The 23,085-nt window shown below is 38.4% G+C and overlaps 1 protein-coding gene across 2 annotated transcripts in view; it reads right to left on the bottom strand.

Annotated features, from left to right (window-relative positions):
- Positions 1-23,085, bottom strand: part of TES (testin LIM domain protein) — a 50,424-nt gene that overhangs the window by 10,136 nt on the left and 17,203 nt on the right. For both annotated transcript variants that reach the window (XM_023228187.2, XM_023228188.2), the window contains exon 2: positions 13,611-13,696. In XM_023228187.2, the coding sequence (XP_023083955.1) occupies positions 13,611-13,696 (86 nt within the window). The remainder of the gene's footprint in view (positions 1-13,610; positions 13,697-23,085) is intronic.

The following is a 23,085-nucleotide window of genomic DNA, read 5'->3' as shown; positions in this document are numbered from 1 at the left end:
TAGGAAAGACATAGTGGAATCAACCTAGACGCCCATCAATGGTAGACTAGATAAAGAAAATGTGGAACATAGTCACCATGGAATACTATGCAGCCATAAAAAAGAATGAAATCATGTCCTTTGAAGCAAAATGAATGCAGCTGGAAGCCATTATCTTAAGTGAATTAATACAGGAACAGAAAACCAAATACTACATATTCTCACTTATAAGTGGGAGCTAAATATTGAGTACACATGGGCACAAAGATGGGACTAATAGACATTGGGGACTATTAGAGTGAGGAGGTTGAGAGGGAGCAATGTTTGAAAAGCTAACTCTCAGGTACTATGGTCACTACCTGTGTGATGGGATCACTTGTACCCCAAACCTTAGTAACATGCAATTTACCCATGTAAAATACCTGTGCTGCACATGTACATTCTGAATCTAAAATGGAAATTAAAAAAAAGAGGAAAGCAGCAGAATTATCAGTCACTAATACTGTATTTTTGGAAATCACTGAGTTAAGTTTTGTGATTTAGATGGTACCATAACGTTTCAACTGAATTTTCAAAGTAAGTGTTTTAATAAATTCAGTATGTTTTGTCAACCAAACGTGCATCTGCATTTCTGATATGATCAAGAGAAGCAATTATTCATTTGATCTTTATCAAAACTAACCAAGATTTTTTCAATTAATTCACTGAAAGAAGTGGTGATGGCCCCAATAACAGACATCTTCAATTGTACCATTAAAAAAAATAAAAGACTGCGATTAAAAAGTACACACTTAAAGGTACATGTCTGAGTGTAACCCCATCTGATATTCCTTATGCTGTCACCAAATAGTGAATAAATAATAAAGAAAAAGAAATGAATTAAATAAAACCACAAAAATTATATGCGTTTCCTTATTTAAGCAACAGGCTTTGTATTTTATTGCATGTTAACATTTTATAGGCATTATCCAAGGTTTCGTGTTTGTTTTTTTTTAGTGAGAGATAGGGAAACTTTTCCCATCAAAGACTACAACCTTTCTCATTTTTTTCTCAAATTTTTTTGCCCTCCATTTCCTTCCCTTTTGTTTTCCTTTCTCTTTTCTTCCCTTATTTTATTTCTTCAAATGCTTATTGCCACCTACCATGTGCTCTCTGCCATCATGGTGTTTTCTATAGTTCAAGGACAATGTTCTCTTTTTCACTCTGGTTTGGCACACAGACATTCATTCATTCATGCAACATACATGAGTGCCCATGTGCCAAGCAATGTACTTCACATTAGGACATAGTGCTACAAAAAAAAAAAAAAGTCCTAGTCTCTGACTTGTAGAACTTACTGTCTGGTGGAAGACAGACATTAAATAATCACGCACACACACACAATTTCATTTGTGATAGGAAAGTCAAGTATAGGGTCCCTTGAGAGGGTGTTATTTTGACTTCAAACTAGTGAAGAAGGGACTGCATAAGAAGGTGACATTTAGGTTGAGATCTGGACGATGTATGAAACATAGGTATAAACTGTGTATGTGGGTGCGTACCTGGGAAGGAGAAAAGGAAGGAAAAGGAAAGTCTCTAGTATCTCGGTATAAAGAGGAATACCTGCAGTGATCCTGAATTAGGAAAGAAATTGTCCCCTTAGGTGTCATAACCAGGGGAGGATGGTATGACTCTAGGAAGATGAGTCAACGGGAGGGTGGCAAGGCTGGAGGGGTAGGCATGAAGTCATGCAGGGGCTTATAGAACACATTAAGGAATTTGGGCTTCATCATAAGAGCAATCAGGAGGCAGCAAAGGCTTTTTGGTAATGGAATAAAATGATCGGATCTGTAATTTTAAATATCACAATATCTGCCATGTGGTAAATGGATTAGGAATGAAACATAACTGGAAATAGGGAGACAAGTTAACATGTTAATTATGCATCCAGTTTGCAATGGCATGGTTCTAAGTAACAGGATACTGCCACTACTTCACAAATGGAATTTATATCTTGGAGGGTTATTGTTGTGGTCCAGATAAAATATTCTATGGCTTAGATTATTCAACAGTAGAGATGAAAAGAAAGGAGGAAATTTGAGGTCTCGTCGAACAAAAACCTGACTAAACTTTGTGATTTGGATATAGTGATGGTAAAGGGAAGGCTCAGTGATATGGTTTGGCTGTGACCCCACCCAAATCTCATCTTGAATCGTAGTTCCCATAATTCCCATGTGTCATGGGACGGATGTGGTAGGAGGTAATTGAATCATGAGGGCTGTTACCCTCATGCTATTCTCATGATAGTGAGTGAGTGCTCACGTGATTTGATGGTTTTATAAGGGACTTTTTTTTGCTCAGCACTTCTCCTTCCTGCCACAATGTGAAGAATGTGTTTGCTTCCTGTTCAGTCATGTTTGTAAGCTTCCTGAGGCCTCCCAGCCATGCTGAACTGTGAGTCAATTAAATCTCTTTCCTTTATAAATTACCCAGTCTCAGGTATGTCTTTATTAGCAGCATGAGAATGGACTAATATAGTAAATGGGTACTACAAAGAGTGGGGTGCTGCTATAAGGATACCTGAAAATGTGGAAGCGATTTTGGAACTGGGTAACAGGCAGAGGTTAGAAAAGTCTGGAGGGCTAATAAGACAAGTTGATGTGAGAAAGTTTGGAAATTCCTAGAAACTTGGAGGGTTCAGAAGACAGGAAGATGTGGGAAAGTTTAGAACTTCCTAGAGACTTGTTGAATGACTTTTACCAAAATACTGATGAAGACAATGAAGTCCAGGCTGAGGTGGTCTCAGATGGAGATGAGGAACTTGCTGGGAACTGGTATAAAGGCCACTCTGGCTATTCAAAGAGACTGGTGGTATTTTGCCCCTGCCCTAGAATCTGTAGGCAGGGGCAAAACTTTGAACTTGAGAGAGGTGATTTAGGATATCTGGTAGGAGAAATTTTTAAGCAGCAAAGCATTCAAGAGGTGATGGAGGATAAAAGCTTGAAAAATTTGCAGCCTGACAATGTGATACAAAAGAAAAAGCCATTTTCTGGGGAGGAATTCAAACTCGTTGCAGAAATTTCCATAAGTAACAAGGTGCTCAGATGTTAATCACCAAGACAATGGAGAAAATGTCTCCAGGGCCTGTCAGAGAGCTTCACAGCAGCCCCTCCCATCACGGGCCTGGAGGCCTAGGAGGGAAAAATGCTTTCGTGGACCAGGCCCAGGGCCCCCTTACTCTGTGCAGCCTTGGGACATGCTGCCCTGCATCCCAGCTTCTTCAGCTCCAGTGGTGGCTCAAAGGGGCCAAGGTGTAGCTTGGACCACTGCTTCAGAGGGTGCAAGCCCCAAGCCTTGGCAGCTTCCATAAGGTATTGGTCCTGCAGGTATGCAGAAGACATGTTTGGGAACCTCTGCCTAGATTTCGGAGGATGTATGAAAATGCCTGGATGTCCAGGCAGAAGTTTGTTGCAGGGGCAGAGTCCTCATGGAGAACCTCTGCTAGGGTAGTGTGGAAGGGAAATGTGGGGTCAGAGCCCCCACACAGCATCCTCACAAGGGCGCTGCCTCGTGAAGCTATAAGAAGAGAGCCACCATCCTCTAGACCCCAGAATGGTAGATCCAAGGACAGCCGCAGGCAGTCAACACCAGCCTGTGAAAGCAGCTGGGAGTGGGACTGTACCCTGCAAAGCCACAAGGATGGAGCTGCCTAAGGTCATGGGGAGCCCACCTTTTTTGCATTAGCACGCCCTGGATGTGAGACATGAAGTCAACGGAGATCATTTTGGAACTTTAAGGTTTAATGACTGCCCTATTGGATTTCCGACTCACGGGGCCTATAGCCCCTTTGTTTTGGCCAGTTTCTCCCATTTGGAATGGCATATTTACCCAATGCCTGTACCCTCATTGTATCTAGGAAGTAACTAACTTGCTTTTGATTTTACTGGCTCACAGGCAGAAGGGACTTGCCTTGTCTCAGATAAGACTTTGGACTTGGACTTTTGAGTTAATGCTGGAATGAGTTAAGACTTTGGGAGACTGTTGGAAGGGCATGATTGTGTTTTGAAAAGTGAGGACATGAGAGTGGGAGGGGCCGTGGCAGAATGATATGGTTTGGCTGTGTCCCCACCCAAATCTCATCTGGAATTATATTTCCCATGATCCCACATGTTGTGGGAGGGACATGATGGGAGGTAACTGAATCATGGGAGCTATTACCCTCATGCTCTTCTTGTGATGGTGAGTGAGTTCTCATGAGATCTGATGGTTTTATATGGGGCTTTTCTCCATTTTCCTAGGCACTTCGTGTTCCCACCATGTGAAGAAGGATGTGTTTGCTTCCCCTTTTGCCATGATTGTAAGATTCCTGAGGCCTTCCCAGCCATGCTGAACCGTGAGTCAATTAAACCTCTTTCCTTTATAAGTTACCCAGTCCTGGGTATGTCTTTATTAGCAGCGTGAGAGCAGACTAATATACTCAGTCCCTTGAAAAATAAAACCAAGTTTCTGAGATGAGTAAATTAGTAGAAGGAATATAATATAGTAAGACAGTTCATTCAAAAGATGAACAGTTTTGCAGCATGGAGTGGGGAAGGCCGATGGAAGCCTCCAAAATGAAACCACTGATAAATCTGATGTGCCTGTGAGACAAGGTAAAGATATCACAGAGTGTAGGATATATAACTCTCAGGTTAAACGCTGTAGCCTGGTAGGAAATATAAATTTGGTGGTCAGAGAACAATATAATGAATATGAGTTAAAGAGATCATCTGTGCCTCTTGGCGAAAGTGTAGAGGGAAAAAGTAAGGACACGAGAAAGAGTCTGGCAGAAGAAAAGAAGCTGGAAAAGGTGACAGAGAAAAACAGAGTAGTAGGGAGTGGTGTTAAAAATTTAAGCTGGAACTAATATACAAGGCAACGACAGCATAAAATTAAGATTGGCGATCTGAGTGTTTTAAAACACATTCTAAAGATACTTACATTGTTCAGTCTATATAAACATGGATTAACTTTAGATAGGTTAAGTATGCATGTTGAAATAATTAGATAACTAAACAAAAAATTAAACTTGAAAACACTCAAATTAGAAAATAGGAAAGAATAAAGTACTAAGAGTTCAATTCAGGAAGTTAGGAGAAAGGCATAATAAGTCTGAAGTAAAAGGAAGGAAAATAAAGAGAATAGAAGAAACTAGTAAAGGGAAATAGCAACAATTCTAGAAAGAGTTTCTGCAGGGTGGGGCACGGGGGGGACAAACCCAGACACTCAGCATAGATCATACTTACTGCATTAGTTTTAAGATGTGAAGCAAGAAAGCAACCTTGCTATCACTAATTCTAATCATATTGTTCTGAAGGTACTAATCAGAACAGTGTGAAAAAAAGTTACAAGAATTCATCAGAAAGAAAAAAACTAAACTGTTGCTATTCATAGATGCTATGAATGATCACAGAGAAATGCAATGTATTAATTAGCATTAAGAAGAGTTTAATAAGTTTTCTAAATTTAAAATTAATATAAGTCATGGAATTTCTCTACATCAGAAACAGAAAAAACAACAACTAAAAACCCAAATGAATCTCATTGCCAAATAATACATTATTAATTATAGATTTTAGGTTGTTATATTCTGAATGTTCTTAAAATACTTCTCAGTATGCAAACTGAAAATATTAGATTTGACTTGCATATTCCGAGAGAGAGAGAGAGAGAGAGAGAGAGAGAGAGAGAGAGAGAGAGAGACTGGTGGTGAAGAGGCAAATTGCTTTCCTTGTGCACACTAGTCAGAAATCTTTATTTGGTAAGAATTTGTTGAAGAACTTGCATATTCTAGTTCAGCTATAAAAGAATCTTTCTAACATTTGGTTATCTCATACTCCCATCTAGTGGAAAGCAGCAAGTTATCCTACTACAGTATGTTCTTTACTTTTATTCTTTGGTTAACAACAATGTAATTATACTATCACACTGCTTTTGGATCAAGTTTAAAATTATATCTTCCTGAGGGGGGAAAAAGGTGAAGTGGGAATTTAGTTCTTAATATAGCTAAATAGATCCTTCTATGGCTGTGAGCTACAGCGTGCATCCCAATAATTAGCAAAGTGATGTCTTAAAGGATCAAGGCTGTATAATAAATACTGGACTTTGGAAATTTTTACAATCTAAGTTCTACACCAGTACAACATGAATAGCACAAAATAAGAAGGGTCAGATTTTAGAATCTGAAAGATAAATAGTAAAAGATACAAGTGAAATAAAGCCTGAAGGTTTCTGAAGCATGAACAAACTAGGGTGAGCTGTGGCTTGGTTAAAAAAGTTATATTTACTATGAAAGTGTTAAATATAAAGAGTTAAATTCACTAATTATAGAAGAACCAGCTCGGTATTTTTTTAATTATTTGTCTTCACAATTAGAAGAATTCACAGTCCCAGGAAGCCTCTGCTTTTCTACCAATGCCTTTAACTACCCAATATACCTTTATTAATAAGTAAGTAAAATCAGGTTAAAACAACATACCAATAGCAGTAGTGGTGAGAAAGAAGAAATACCTAAGAAGTCATACTATGCCATATAATTAACAGTTTCTTAAGTAGAGAAAACCTATGATTGATTCATTATAATTTAAAAAATCATCATGACTATATTAAAAGCCTCATCTGCATCCTCACTCCAATGTGGTGAATAGTGGTGACAGAGTCCTTGGTAAGAATGTGACCCAAGAAGGGTGGCATGGTTCTTCAACTAGAGCTGTCATCACTGAAACAGCTGGGATGACCACATCCCTTCCAGTTGCCTTACACTGGAGCTCCATTTCTACAAGGAAAAGAGCCAGCTACAAACCACTCTGCAAGAAAGCACACTATAAAAATCAGCACTAGGTGCCAGGTGCTATCTATTGTGGAAATCTGTGCTATTACCACTTACCTACTTTTAGGTTTTAAAATCTTTTTCTTAGAGTTCTATCTAATCTACAGTGTTTTATATTTTAATCTCCCACATTTAAACTAAAACATTTTACTTTTAGAAATACCTATAAAAACTTTTAAAGTCATTTGGAAGCAATCCAACAAATTTATTAAAAGAAAAACCTTGTTGTGGAATTGGAGAAGAAAAGGATGCCACTGTGATCTTGTTATCAGAGAGTGGCCTGAGAATAAGTGGGATGTTTATCACATATTCAATTTCAGCCTAAAATAACCCAGATTCTACCCTTAAGAAATTGAGAAATTTAAAAACGTGGTTTTATACAAACCTAAAACAAAAACAAAAACGGGGTATGGGTGAGCACAATATCCACGTGCAAGGGGCTGTTTGTGCGGTGTGTGGATTATCTTTCTTCAGGGGCTGTTTGTGCGGTGTGTGGATTTTCTTTCTTCAGATGATCCATAAGTAACTTTTGATGACATATATAGATTTAAAAAGCTTGTTTATTAAATTTATTTGTGCTATACTGAGTTGATAGTTTTAAGAGAGTATATAAATCAGTTCCCATATTTAGCACAGTTTTCAACCCTCTAAATTTTCTAAACTGTCCTATTGAGCAGTTCTCTCTCCAGACTCTCCACAGGATGTTAAGAAAAGTTCTATGGGGGGAAAAAAAAAAAAAGGGAAGGGGATTCAGAATTAAGTTAGTTTAAAAGTCTTTTTCATGATTCTTTAAAAAAGATGCAAAGGTGGACTGGCAGATTGGAAAGCTCTAAGGTGTAGGGATGGAGGAGGGTTATTTGTATTAAATGTTGTTTGTACAAAAAGAGTTTAGCACCATTAACACATATATATGCAAACATTAATACGTATGGCAAATCAAAATCGTACACTCAAAACTTTACAACTTAAGAGTTCTAGAGTTAAATCTAACTGGTGAAGGAGAGGGAGGAGCGAAGGGGAGGAAAGGAGGGAGAGAGGGAGAGAAAGAGACAGCCTGGGAGAGCAAGTACAAGAACCAAACTACCGAAAGTATTGCCTCAGACAAATAAACATATTTACAGTTTCAAGCTGAAAGCAACCAAGAAACTATCCTTTATTCTACCAAAAGAAATTCTTTTTGTATCACTATTTGTAAAACTTACTATTTTTCCAAGGCAAGTAGTAGAAACTAGAGTGCTTTGACATGCTGCCAGCATTCACAGTGATTTAAAAGCATGGCCATGGCACTGCTACAAACCATTATTTAAAAGGGTTGGAAGCTGCCCTTTTATAACAGGGATATACATATATGGATTTAAGCGTGGGCCTCTGTGATAGAACTCAACACAAGTATTAATCCATTTATGGTAGGGAATTTTCAGTTTTCACTCAGCTCTAAATCAATCAGAAATTCTGAACAGATGTATGTTATAATCAAGTAACACATTTTCAATAAATTGCAACTGTTTTATTGGGAGACTTTAGCAAAGATAAGGCAAAACTAATAATTATGTTACTTAATATGATAAATGACATGGTTGCAACTATATTAACTATACTTCAATATGAAATAACTGGCTATAAACTGGAAACCTTGGGTCCATGTCATACATTTCAATAAACACTCATTATCTCTAAATATTACTTGAAAGCATGCCCAGTAGATAGTGTTTCTTATTGGGTTGTTATCAGGCTTCCTGAACCTTCTATTTTCCTCTACTATTGTAATCACGGGCACACTGAAAAAGGAGAGAGCTCACAGTAAAAGTACACCTTTATCCACAAGGATGTCTGTATCACAACAATCACACTTCAGAGGCGACAGCCTGGTGCAGTTCAGAGTTCACTGGCCCTGAGAGTGAAAAATGCACATTCTAGTATCTACTCTGCCATGGAGAAAGGTTTTGGCAAACTCTGAATTCAAATTCAGCTCTGCCATCTGTAAGCCCTAACTTTGGTAACTTATTTAACTTTCCTAAGTCTTTGATTTATCATAAATAATAAAATAAATATTAGGAGTATTAGGTACAATCAGGTATATAACGTGCTGTGGTAAGCAGAATTTTAAGATGGCTCCTATGAATTCTGTCCCCAGTGTTACTTTCATGATTATGTTACTTTTATATGGCAGATGGGAAATTTTCCAGGCGTGCCTAATCTAATCATGTGAGCTCTTAAAAAGCAATGAATTTTCTCTGGCTGGTAGCAGAAGGGGAAGTTGAGGTTCAGGAAGGATTCTAAGGAGTGTTGCTGGCTTTGAAGATGGAAGGAGCTGTACCTCAATGAATGCGAGTGGCTTCTAGAAGCTGAGTAGCCAGCCCCCAGCTGAGAGCAATGAGGAAACAGGGACCTTGGTTCTCCAACCACAGAAAATGAATTCTACCAACAAGAATGAGCTTGAAAGCAGATTTTTCCCCAGAACTTAAAGGTGAGAACTTCGCCTGGCCAACACCTTTATTTCAGCTTTTTGAGGTGCTAAGCATAGAATCCAGCTAAGCCAGCCCCACTACCTCAGACTTCTAATCTGAAAGATAATGGATGCTGGCCAGACACCGTGGCTCACGCCTGTAATCCTTGCACTTTGGGAGGCTGAGGCGGGTGGATCAGCTGACGTCAGTGGTTTGAGACCAGCCTGGCCAACATGGTGAAACCCTGTCTCTACTAAGAATACAAAAAATCAGGTGGGTGTGGTGGTGGGCGCCTGTAATCCCAGCTACTCGGGAGGCAGGCAGGAGAATCACTTGAACCTAGGAGGCAGAGGTTGCAGTGAGCCGAGATTGCACCATTGCACTCCAGCCTGGGCAAAAAGGGTGAAACCCCGTCTCAAAAAAAAAAAGTAATAATAATAATAATAATAATGGATGTTGAGTTAATAGTTGTTGCTTTAACTTGCAAAGTTTGTAGTGATTTGTTATGCAGTAGTAGAAAATTATTACAAGTGCTCACCGGTGTGTGACACACAGAAATCATTCACAAATTATATCATTAATAACTCATGGGCTCAAGTTATTTTAACTTCCTTTGGTTTTAGTTCTCTGATCTGTAAAATAAGGTTCAACTAGTTTAGTTACAAGTTCCACTCTAAATTTCTAATAATTCATTTTTAGTCTCCTGCAACTATGGTGATAAACCTTGATCCGGCATCTTCATTCACCTCTCCAGATTCACTCTCCATGCCTCAGTACTCTGTGCTACTTCCCAAAGGCTGACCCTTAAGGACTACACCGGTCGGTTCCCTTGGCACTGGCAATGGGACAATGGGAAGTGCCAGTAGGAAATCAGAATGAAGAAGAAGAATGAGGTCTGGGTATTTATCTCCTGGCTTCCTGTAAGTATTCAAGGTGATAAAAAGGAAAATGATTCCTAACAACTTTGGGGGGTATGTGGAAGCAGGAAGGGGGTGCTGTGGACTGAATTGTATTTCCTCAAAGTCATATGCTGAAGCCCAAACCCCTAATGTGACTGTATTTGGAGCAGGTGCTTTTAGGAAGTAAAGTTAAAAGAGGTCACAAGGTGAAGGTCACAATCCATTGGAATAAGTGAGCTTATAAGAAAAGGGAGAGAGATCTCTTCCTCTCCAGACACACACTCACACACACACACATGCACATGCACATACACACCAAGGAAAGGCCATGTGAGCACATGGTGAGAAGGCAGCCATCTGTAAGCCTGGAAGGGAGACCTCACCAGAACTCAACCATGTTGATTAACCAAGCACCTGATCTTGAACTTTCCAGCCTGTAGAACTGGGAGAAAGCACATTTTGTTTAAACTACCAGGTCTGTGATATTTTGTTATGGCAGCCTGAAAAGACATACATGGGCAAGGAAGAATTCTCAAAGGTACTTCTTGAGCTGAGACTTTTTGTTTCCTATTGGTGGGAGGTAGGGTTTTCCAGGCAGAGAATACCATGCAATAAGGCACAAAATTTCAGGGAATAGTATGTATCAAGCACTTGGAGCATAGGGTGCTTGGAAGGGCAGTGGAAGAGGCTGGAAAAGCAAGCAGAGGCCAGATGTTGGGGTTTAACATCAAAGGTCAAGAAATTTGCCTAAAAGAAGTCCAGTGGGAAACTACTGAGGGTTCTTAAGTCATCAGAAGTATATAATAGTATCCATGTTCAAAAGACCATTTATGTGGTTGTGTGAGAGGCCAGACTAATAAAGAGGTAGAGAATAATTTAACTCTGATTTTTGAAATGTACCCAATGGAGCCCTCAGGGTCCTAAGTCATGGATCACCATGAAGCTGGAGGAGGAGGCTAAGTGGGCAGGGTCATGGAATCCCATGTCCACCTCATCCACAGAAGTTCTGTGGCCCTAGACTAGACCTGGAATCTTTGTTACACTCAGGACAGCTAGTCTAGAATATTTTACTTCAAAGACTGTACTGAAAGAGGCTATATATGGAGGTCAAAGGCACCTGCTTCAGCTCTTTTAGCTATGGTGAAAAAGTCAGGGAATTATCAAGAATTCTGAGAGAAATGTGACTGGACTCATGCCAGGAAGATGTCAGAACTACTAATACCTACGGGGTAGACCGTTATCAACCCCAGCTGAATGACAGGCCATATGCAAAGCCCTAGGCTATTATGGCTCTTAGATTTTCAGACTATACCCACTTGATTAAATGAGTCTGTGTGATAAAATTGAAAAAAAAAAATAAAAGGGTTATTTTCATGCCATGGAGATCTGCTCTTGTCGGATATATTAAAATCATGAACAGTTTTTGGCAATTGCATAGCAGAACCAGAAAGAATACAGGTTAAGTATCTCTTACCCAAAATGCTTCAGAAGTAAAATAAAACAGAAGTGTATCAGATTTCAAAATTTTTTAAATTTTGGAATATTTGCATAAACACAATGAGATATCTTGGGGATAGGGCCCAAGTTTAAACATAAAATTCATTTCTGTTCCATATACAGCTTATATACATAGCCTGATGGTAATTTTACACATATTTTAAATAATTGTGTACAAGACACAAAGGTTTGAATGCATTTTGACTGCGACCTGTCACACGGTCAGGTATGTGAAATTTTCCACTTGTGGCATCATGTTGACAGTCAAGAAGTTTTGGTTTTGGAGCATTTTGGGTTTTGGGTTTTAGGTATTATAAGATTGTAAGGTAAAAACTACGCCCAGGAGAGGGCAGTGCAGCCTTCCGTAAAGTTAACTGATAGGGACAATAGAAAACAGTGTGAGCATTAAGAGCAGAGATGTTCTAATCCATGAAAACTATTTTGTGTTAAGTCACCTTACCTTTTTAAAACATGAGAGACATACTGCCTCACTTCTACATCCCTTGAAGAGACAGTACAAGGGAGAGCTGTTTTTTTAAGTCTTGTAAAAAAAATTTCTGGAAAACTTTAGCTCCCTAAAACTGAAGAATTGTATCAGTTCTAGCAGGTTTCTACTGACTTTGCTATTTTACACATTTACCTTTGTTTCTGAAAACTGATTCAATAAACTAGTTTTTAAAAGAGCTTAATGTCTAAAATTTTATTTGTTTATAATCTCCTTTAATTACACTGTACACATTTCCAAGAGCTGATGAAAGTATTTATTCTAAAGGGTTTCCTGTGGAAATTTGTAGTACAGAAGTGGCTCTCAAATGAGTCATCCTAACAAGATAGCTGCCATCCTAAAATTGTATAGTTATCTTTATTTTTTTTTCCTGCTAATTCTAACTTTGAGCAGACTTATGAACTACCATTATGGACTTGACAGTCATTCATAAGCACAGGTTTCAAATACTGATTTTAGATTTATATGCTGTGCAGTAGTACTTTCAAAACAACCTAAACATAAGATCTATATAAAATTCACATTTTTGACCCGCTAACATTTGTCTTGTGTATATTTGCACTTCATTCAAACCAAGACACTACAATTAATTTTTTCTTAAAAAAAAATTCAAGTGTTTCAATGTTTTTCACTGGTAACCTTACAGCTGAAAATTTTAAAGAGACCTAAATTCAACTTCATTCCCTGATAACTAACATATAAATGCTCAATTCAGTATTCATATTTGTTTACTGAAAATGTAGAGATGAGATGTGAAGTTACCAATTTTTAAGAAGAAAATAATTAAATTATTAAACAGGGCCAGGCGTGGTGGCTCACGCCTGTAATCCTAGCACTTTGGGAGGTTGAGGTGGGCTGATCACTTGAGGTCAGGAGTTTGAGACCAGCCTTGCCAACATGGTGAAACCCCATCTCTACTAAAAATACAAAAAAGAAAAATTAGCCAGGCGCCATGGCACAAGCCTGTAATCTCAGCTATTCAGGAGGCTAAGGCAAGAGAATTGCTTGAACCAGAAAGCAGAGGTTGCAGTGAGCTGAGGTCACACCACTGCACTCCAGTCTAGGTGACAGAATGAGAGTTCATCTCAAAAAATAAATAATAAAATAAATAAATAAATTATTAAATAGTCCTGGAGGATTACTACAAACTTATTTACCACCAGAAAGATATTTTCAGTATTTCAGGCTCAAAGGAAATCTTAAAGACAGCAAGCAAATTCAACAACTCTAAATATAGTTATTATGGTTCAATTTACTAAGTCAAACTTAATGACAGTAAGACAGAACACTTTATGTTGTATTCATTTCTCAGAAAAGACAATAACAGGTCTGCAACTTAGCAAGCATGCTGGAGAACTTGAAGATATCTCCACTGTCTAAAGAAGTATTGCAAAAAGTATAAATTACTAATGTGGTTGCAGTTTTCAAAACAATACCTCCAGAAGTGCAGTTCGAATCCTTCACATTTTTCTTTGCATTTTAAACAAGGGGCTCCAAATCCTTGCTCGTGACCTAAGCCCATCTGTTAAAAAGAAAACATTGCGAATCTATTATTACATTCTTTACAAATCTAAAAATTCAAGAAATCGCACTTTTAATTCCACTTACCACTTGTGTTGATATAACTTTCAAACAAATCTTATGTTTAGTCAGTAATGATACTCAGGTATGTACATGGCAGTTCCAAGTACATACATAACATATTTTATATTCTGATTGCTTTTTATCAAGGAAAGAAAAGCGTCGGAATATAACTGTATAGAAAACTACAAACACTGCAAATAGCAAAAAGTCATGAACTTATGTCTTTGGCCACTACATGTCTCGTAGTACTGCCCTGTAGTACAACAGGTACAACACTCAGAAAACCATAGCTTAAAAAGCAAGTCTCATCCTGAATAACATATTTTGCATCAAACAAGGAATTAAAGATTTTAGGAATTACAACTGAAGTAATATTATTTTTATTATGATAAATATTAATAGCTACAATATACACTTATTGAATGCCAGTGCTATGGCTTTAACGTTTGTGCTCCTCCAAAATTCATGTGGCAACTTAATCCCCAATGTACCAATATTATGAAGCTGGGCCTTCATGAAATTATTAGGTAGTTAGGCAATGATGGCTCCACCTTCATTGATGGGGCTTCCTCTCTTCCATCTCTTCTGAACCTTCCTCCATGTGAAGATGCAGCAACAAGGTGCCATCTTGGAAGCAGGAAGCAAGCCCACACCAGACACTGAATCTGCCAGTGCCTTGATCTTGAACTTCCCAGCCTCCAGAACTTGAGAAATAAATTTCTATTATTTATAAATTACCCAGTCTAAGGTATTTTGTTATGGCAGCAGGAATAGACTAAGACACGAGGAATAGAGGCAAGTACTTTACTTATATCTCATTAAAATCTTACAGAACCTTTGCCCACTTTTTGATGGGGTTGTTTGTTTTTTTCTTGTAAATTTGATTGAATTCTTTATAGGTTCTGGATATTAGCCCTTTGTCAGATGAGTAGATTGCAAAAATTTTCTCCCATTCTGTAGGTTGCCTGTTCACTGTGATGGTAGTTTCTTTTGCTGTGCAGAAGCTCTTTAGTTTAATTAGATCCCATTTGTCAATTTTGGCTTTTGTTGCTGTTGCTTTTGGTGTTTTAGACATGAAGTCCTTGCCCATGCCTATGTCCTGAATGGTATTACCTAGGTTTTCTTCTACGGTTTTTATAGTTTTAGGTCTAACATTTAAGTCTCTAATCCATCTTGAATTAATTTTCGTGTAAGGAGTAAGAAAAGGATCCAGTTTCAGCTTTCTACTTACAGCTAGCCAATTTTCCCAGCACCATTTATTAAATAAGGAATCCTTTCCTCATTTCTTGTTTTTGTCATGTTTGTCAAAGATCAGATGACTGTAGATGCGTGGTATTATTTCTGAAGGCTCTGTTCTGTTCCATTGGTCTAGATCTCTGTTTTGGTACCCGTACCATCCTGTTTTGGTTCCTGTAGCCTTGTAGTATAGTTTGAAGTTAGGTAGCATGATGCCTCCAGCTTTGTTCTTTTGGCTTAGGATTGTCTTGGCAATGCGGGGTCTTTTTTGGTTCCACATGAACTTTTTAAAGCAGGTTTTTCCAATTCTGTGAAGAAAGTCATTGGTAGCTTAATGGGCATGGCAATGAATCTATAAATTACCTTGGGCAGTATGGCCATTTTCACAATATTGATTCTTCCTATCCATGAGCATGGTATGTTCTTCCATTTGTTTGTGTCCTCTTTTATTTCACTGAGCAGTGGTTTGTAGTTCTCCTTGAAGAGGTCAGGATATGAACAGACACTTCTCAAAAGAAGACATTCATACAGCCAACAGACACATGAAAAAATGCTCATCATCATTCGCCATCAGAGAAATGCAAATCAAAACCAAAATGAGATACCATCTCACACCAGTTAGAATGGCAATCATTAAAAAATCAGGAAACAACAGGTGCTGGAGAGGATGTGGAGAAATAGGAACATTTTTACACTGTTGGTGGGACTGTAAACTAGTTCAACCATTGTGGAAAACAGTGTGGTGATTCCTCAAGGATCTAGAACTAGAAATACCATTTGACCCAGCCATCCCATTACTGGGGATATACCCAAAGGATTATAAGTCATGCTGCTATAAAGACACATGCACATGTATGTTTATTGCAGCACTATTCACAATAGCAAAGACTTGTAATCAACCCAAATGTCCATCAGTGACAGACTGGATTAAGAAAATGTGGCACATATACACCATGGATACTATGCAGCCATAAAAAAAGGATGAGTTCGTGTCCTTTGTCAGGACATGGATGCAGCTGGAAACCATCATTCTCAGCAAACTATCGCAAGAACAGAAAACCAAACACTGTGTGTTCTCACTCATAGGTGGGAATTGAACAACGAGATCACTTGGACACAGGAAGGGGATCATCACACACCAGGTCCTATTGTGGGGAGGGGGTGGGGGAAGGGATAGTATTAGGAGATATACCTAATGTAAATGACGAGTTAATGGGTGCAGCACACCAACATGGCACATGTATACATATGTAACAAACCTGCACGTTGTGCCCATGTACCCTAGAACTTAAAGTATAATAAAATTAAAATATATATATACTTTATCTTTTAGCAGTTACATATTTGAGTTAAACCAACTTTTCTTCATGTACGTCAACCAAAACGGCATATCAGAACAGATAGAAATCTATAGCAGATATGAGAATCTAGATGTTGTCTATTAGAGGGTTTTCTTGTAAAAATGTTACTTTTTTCACTGTTTTTTGTTTAGAAAATATTTTATATAGAATGTAATTTATTAAAAAAAAATCTTACAGAACCATATAAAATACCGAGTAGGCAATATTATTTGCCATTTTTGACACGTTTTTGCTGAAACTCAGAGATTATGGAACTTGCTTAAGATCAAAGTGTTAATAAATGGTAGAGTAGAGATTTGAGTTCAGGTCTTTCTGACTCCAAGGCCTGCGCTCTTCTGCCTGAAGCTGTAGGGAGGCGAGGAGTGGAGAGCTGTATTACCACCCTTGCTATAATAAACCATCTTTTCTTCTTTACCATATTAAACAGTAGTCTTTGAGAACTTGCTGAGACATGGCCTAATATGTGGAAGGAGTGGGGTGCAGATGGCAGAGGACACAAGATGGTAATTAAGCTCTTTTACCCAACTACCGATATTAGAAAAAAAAAGAGTAGCCAGTCTTACATCAGTACAGTGGCAAACCACCAGTAACCAGATTATTCCGTGTTTTAAATATCACATCAATGACCATGAGGAATTGGTTACTGGTTAGTGCCTAGAGTAGCAGTTCAAGCTGGACAAATAATGGATATTTTCCAATGGCCCTCTTTTGTAACTTTACCAAGTTCTGTTTGTCACTATGCAATCAAAACCACATTGTAACTTGTTCCTTGAAAGATCAGTCTGACATGCCCTGAAGTTGAAGTGAAGCCTTTCCTTTTGTTCTAAGAAAACGACCACATCCTTTTTCCATAATTAAGGCCACATTCAAACCCAGCTGCTTAAGGGAACCCACATTACTTTTAAGTTAGACCATATAAAGTATACTCTCTAAAGAATAAACACCTTTATCATCTTTGATTAAGCATTAAGCTTTATCATCTTTGCCATGTCTATATTACCAATTTTCAAAAGAAATGAAAGTCTTTAAATTGTATATTTAACGTCAACACTAAGCTTTTTTTAAAACAATTAAATTGTTTCCTTGTCACTGATGATCACAGTTCACACAGTATGGAAATAATGTAGGTTTAACAAAAAGAGAGAGAGAGACTGTTTTCTGGTCTTGTGTAAGAAGCATAATTACATGTTTTCTCCATTACAATATCCATAGTAAAAGGAAAAGCAAATCCAAAAAAGTATACTCTTTTTCAAGGCCCTTCTAATTTTCCATTACAGAAGAGTTCGTTCTGAATGTGCCTAGAGTATGGATATGATTCATACTATGTTCATGCATCTCCTGCTAAATAAACTCTAATCCCAAATGAAAATTTTGATTACATTATTACGCCTTAATCACATAGCTTAGCTTAAATCAGAGGCTTTTAAACTCTCTTTTATGTAATTCACAACGTGGAATACATTTTACCTCATGACATAGAACTTGCATATACACATACAAACTTACATGTGTGTATAAAATCCTGATATCTGCAGACAGATAATATCTAGAAATATGCTTCTGCCTCTAAATTAAGTGGCCAGTTAAATTCTTGCATGCCTTCAAATTAGAATTGCCTGGTCTGAACAACGCTGGGCTTATAAAAGACTGCAAACATCCTGGAACAATACCATCTCATTCTCTATTTCTGAATGCAACTTGAAAGTTCAGCTCATGTAACTAGAACCTCCATGAGTCAGCAGAGTTTTTACACTAAGGCTTTGGAGTAGCTCACTACTGTTATAAAGTCAACCTTGCAAAGGGGCAAGTTGTTTTCTCCTACCAAATTTTTATCTTTGTAAATCAAAAATAAAATTATAAACCCAAGAAGCATCTGAATGGACCCCACCTCTTGGCCAAGGTCATTCCAAACTGAACCTGAAAAACCAGTTCAGGCCATGATAAGAAATGGGGAGTTGGGGCGGGGCAGTGGGGCAGCTCGGTGCATGCTGCTTCACAGATGACCAGCATTAGCATAAACACAGAGACCTAAGACTGACAGAACAGACTCTGATAAGAAACATTTACAATCTATTCTCTCTGACACCTGCTACCAGGAGACTTCATCTTCATGATAAAACCTTGGTCCTTACTAGTCCCCTTATCATAACCCAGACATTCCTTTCTATTGATTTCAGGTCTTTAGATAGTAAGGCTTTCAACTAATCACCAATCAGAAAATCTGTGAAGCTGCCCATGACCTGGAAGGACTGCTCCCTACCTCCAGTTGTCCTGTCTTTCCAGACTGAAGCAACGTACATCTTTCATGTATTGACGGATGTCTTGCATCTCTGTAATATGTATAAAACCAAGTTGCAGCCTGACCACCTTGGGCACATGTTCTCAGAGTCTCCTCAGGGCTGTGTCATAGGCCATTGATCACTCATATTTGGCTCAGAATAAGATCTTCAAATACTTTCACAGAGTCTGATTCTTTACATCAATATGTTCTTAAAATAGCTATCGGTTTATTTATTAGAATTACTAGAGCTGGTGGTATTTCATGAACTGCTGCTCTTTTAAAGTGTCCCACATATTCTTATTCTGAATAGGACTAGGCATCTCCCTCATGTAAGAGATCAAGAAAATAGAATCAAAAGAGGATGAGGAATTTGCTCCTGGTTGCACGGCTACTCAACAGCAAACCAGACCTAAAACTCAGCATCTGGATCCTGCTCTACTGTTCTCTTGGGGCAGATGACTAGAGTGTCAAACAGGAGCTCTTGTCTTTCAAAGAGAGTCACTAGCTAATTTCTGCCCCAAGGAAAAGAATTACAAATCCAGAAACACTCTTGCACCATCTCTAAGTGTAGATGACTTTCTGAGAGCTTTAAAAAAGAAGACAAGTAAGTTAAATAAGGAAGGCTGGGGAAGCTTTGTTGAAGGAGAGGTGCATGAATTACAATGGAAAGGCTGACCAGTATCTAATTTGGCTCAGAGAAGTGCATTCAGGGGAGAGGAAACACCATACACAAGGCCTGTGGCAGAAGAGGGCAAGGGAAGTGCCAAAAAACTGTAAAGCACTTGCAGGGTAACAGGGCTGGCCTTGTAGCAGGTGGAGTACTTTGTTTTGTTTTCCTTTTCTTTTCATTTTCCCAAGGAAGAAACTAAACTTCTTGAAGCATTCAATGCCATGCCTTAGGCTACTGGCTTAACAGAGGATGACATCCTCAGAGATAGGAGAGACTGGTAAAGGGGAAAGCCACAGGGCAACAGGGGAGAGTGAGGAGCAAGAGCACCTCTCAAGCTCTGCCAGCAGAAGCTCAGGCAGCCCTCACAGAGAGCAGGAGACCAGGCCTTGGGAAAAGCAGTAACTTGAGAAACTGGCTCTGTAGGCTGCCCTGGAAAACCCAGAAAGTATTGTTCCAGGGTTCTTTTGCCCTTGGGCCCTGCCTGGAAGGCCAGCTTAATCTCTTTATGGACTCTTTCCAGTTAGACTTGTGACTGCCTGGAGAAAGTGCCCCTCTACCTTTCCAAACACAAACACTTTCATCTTCCCCATGTGCTCAGACTTAAGTGTGAGGGAACTTTTAAACATCACAGACAGAGAGCAAGTAAGTGAAAGAGAGTGGACTGGGTCATGGTAATATGATATACTTTCTCCTACTATAACCTAATGGAAGCAGTCCTAATTAAACACACACACACACACACACACACACAAAACACAAACAAAAATGACACCAAGTTTTCAAAATCACTTTTAGCCGCTAGAGCAATTAGAGTTTCAGACTGGCAATCAACTTATTTTCCTGAGAACATTTCAGTAAGAAATTTATTTTATAGCTACAAGTATACAGCTACAAAACTTAAATCTCATTGACACCAGCACGGAAGATCTCTGACTTATGCCACATTATTGCGTGAGAACTTTTTCCATATTTTCATTCTATCAACCCTCTGTTAGGAAACAAGCACAATGCCTCTCCAAGAAAGAAGATACATGATTCACACTCTAGTGTCTTCCTTGTTTAGGATGTGCCTAGTTTCAGACTGAATTATAATTTAGGATATTAAATCCAATTTATATTATAAAATTGCATGGTAGCAGACATACCTCTACCAGTGTGAGGCAAATTTCTTCTACTCTGTTCCCACTCCAACTGAGGCATCTAATCATCTGCTATTCTCCCCTTCATAAGTCAAACGTGCATCAGATGAAGGAAAGCATACGGACTCTAATCTGTGGTAAGAGGAGTTTCACAGCCAGAACTGCCCCAAGCACAGTTTCTTAGGGCCTATTTTGGGCAAAGTGTCACAAGAACTGAGGTTCCTCAACTCCTCTTGGTTTCAGTTCAAGGATCTGGAACCCCATCTACTCTAAGGGCTTCTCTAATTTCTCTCCATTATTCACTTTGTATTCAAGATTCCCTGAAGTCCAGGACCCAGAATTCTTCTCATCCCTTCTTTTTACCCTCAGCATAGACCACACCTTCTCCTTAGGGTCCTTCTGCTTTCCTGAAGAGCCAAAGCTATTACTATTCTTGAACATCCAAATCTTGTAGGTTAGTTTCTGCCCAGACGACTGGGCTGGAGAAAACTCTTGGTGAGGGATATAAATAAGGAAAGTGTTATTTAATGATGCCCAGGGTTCACACAGGGGTATGTGAGAGAGAGTGGTAGGGAGGAAGGGGAGCCCAGAGAGGGTTAGCTCCTCAGCTAAGGCAAACTGGCTGTTTAGAAAGTGAAATCTAGATCCTTGGACTAATATAATCAAGACACGTGTGCCTGTATGTCATATCTATGTTGTAAGAATTACCAAATGTTAAGGAAATGATAAAATATATATATAGTTATAGATACTAGTGAGCTAACGGGGAACTTTGAAAATGTAGAAAGATCCCTGAAGGAGAGTCAGGAAAACTACGATCTGGTCCCAGAGTGTCACTAGTGAGTTCAGGGATTTTGAAAGTGATCTTTCTTCTTCAGGCTTCATCTAGATAATGAAGAAATTAAACTAGATTGGTTCCAAGATACCTTTTAATTTTATTGCAAATCGTGTCAGATTAACTCTTAAGTTAGGTTATTATTCAGCATGGTCAACTGCTCAAAGTTTAATCACTAAATAGAAAATAATTATTTGGAAAAGCTAATATATTAATGACTCTGAGAAGTCAGAATCACTTGGAACTCAGTTTGGTGGAGTAGTTTTACAAAGTATGCATAGGAAACAAAAGACTTAAGTTGTGAATGATAAAACTCAGGCCTGTTGCATATAATTACTTCAACAGCAAATGTGATACGGTATTCCCTGCAGACTCAACACTTAGTGCCTAAAAACACATGTTTTTCATAAGCACAAAAGTCTCAAAGCTGTCTACTTCATATCATTTTAGTAACACATTCTGGTCAGCATCAATAAAAGGATATGACAGAGTAACTTTTTTTCTTCAGCATCCAAGAAAACAGGTCCTTTGGATTGACTATACTGGAAGAAAGTATAGTCAGGCTTTGGGAATATCTATCAACATCCTAAGAAAAAAATAAAAGTGACTATAATATTTACTGTGAAACAGGAATCATAGACAAATAGGACTTAAGTATCTTTAACTGCAGGTTCCACAAACTGAATTTATATTCACATGATCTGTGCCTCCAAACACCCTTTTATCCCCTGCTTATTTTAGAATAAGAAAAGGGAATGGAATCAATTTATCCATATTCATAATTTTAAGCAGTCAAAATAGGTTGGCAACATTTCAGGTCACCCTTCTGACCCAGAAAAAGGTATTGCATGTCAGATACTTTAAAAAAAAAAGAAAGAAAGGAAAAAGTATGGAACATCTGGTATTTCAAACATGGTCTGAATTGATTTGGAGACAATTTGGGTCTGGAAGATATTATGCAGTATTCAGGGTGAGATCATCTGATTCATGCTGTTTTCATAACCAAATTCCCTCTGGAGTAAAGAATCCTATGTGGTTACTAAACAAGCAAATGTTACTAAGACTTCTTTAATAATATTGGAATGAAGGTAGATCATATGAAATATACATATCTCTCTCCCACTCCCCCTTTCTCAGTGTGTATATGCATGCATGTTTATCTACCTATCACATATACACACACATATGCATGTACATACACACACATACATATTCATATTACACTCCTAAAGAAGCATTTTAGATTTTTGTTCATCCAGATAAATATTCTGGACAAAGGAACTACATATCTAAATGATACATCTTAGCAAATGGCTCCCTTAGAAACCTAGTGTTATCTGTGAAGTCCCCCACCCAAGGAATATATTTTTACTAAGATCTGATACAAGATTTAAAATTATTTGAAATTTTTAGTTCATTGCCTGTTTCCAAATCTCTAACAAGATTTGCATTACCAAAAAAGTATAGGTTGACCAGACGCGGTGGCTCATGCCTGTAATCCCAGCACTTTGGGAGGCTGAGGTGGGTGGATCATGAGGTCGAGAGTTCAAGACCAGCCTGGCCAAGATCATGAAACCCCATCTCTACTAAAAAAAAAAAATACAAAAATTAGCCGAGTGCAGTGGTAGGTGCCTGTAATCCCAGCTACTCAGGAGGCTGAGGCAGGAGAATGCTTGAACTCAGGAGGTGGAGGCTGAAGTGAGCTGAGATCATGCCACTGCACTCCAGCCTGGGTGACAGTGAGACTCCATCTCCAAAAAATAAATAAATAAATAAATAAATAAATAAATAAATAAATAAATAAA

The sequence above is a fragment of the Piliocolobus tephrosceles genome, chromosome 8, assembly GCF_002776525.5.
Source record: "Piliocolobus tephrosceles isolate RC106 chromosome 8, ASM277652v3, whole genome shotgun sequence".
NCBI lineage: Eukaryota > Metazoa > Chordata > Mammalia > Primates > Cercopithecidae > Piliocolobus > Piliocolobus tephrosceles.
Note: the sequence above shows the minus strand (reverse complement) of the source record. Positions and strands in the feature narration are given on the sequence as shown.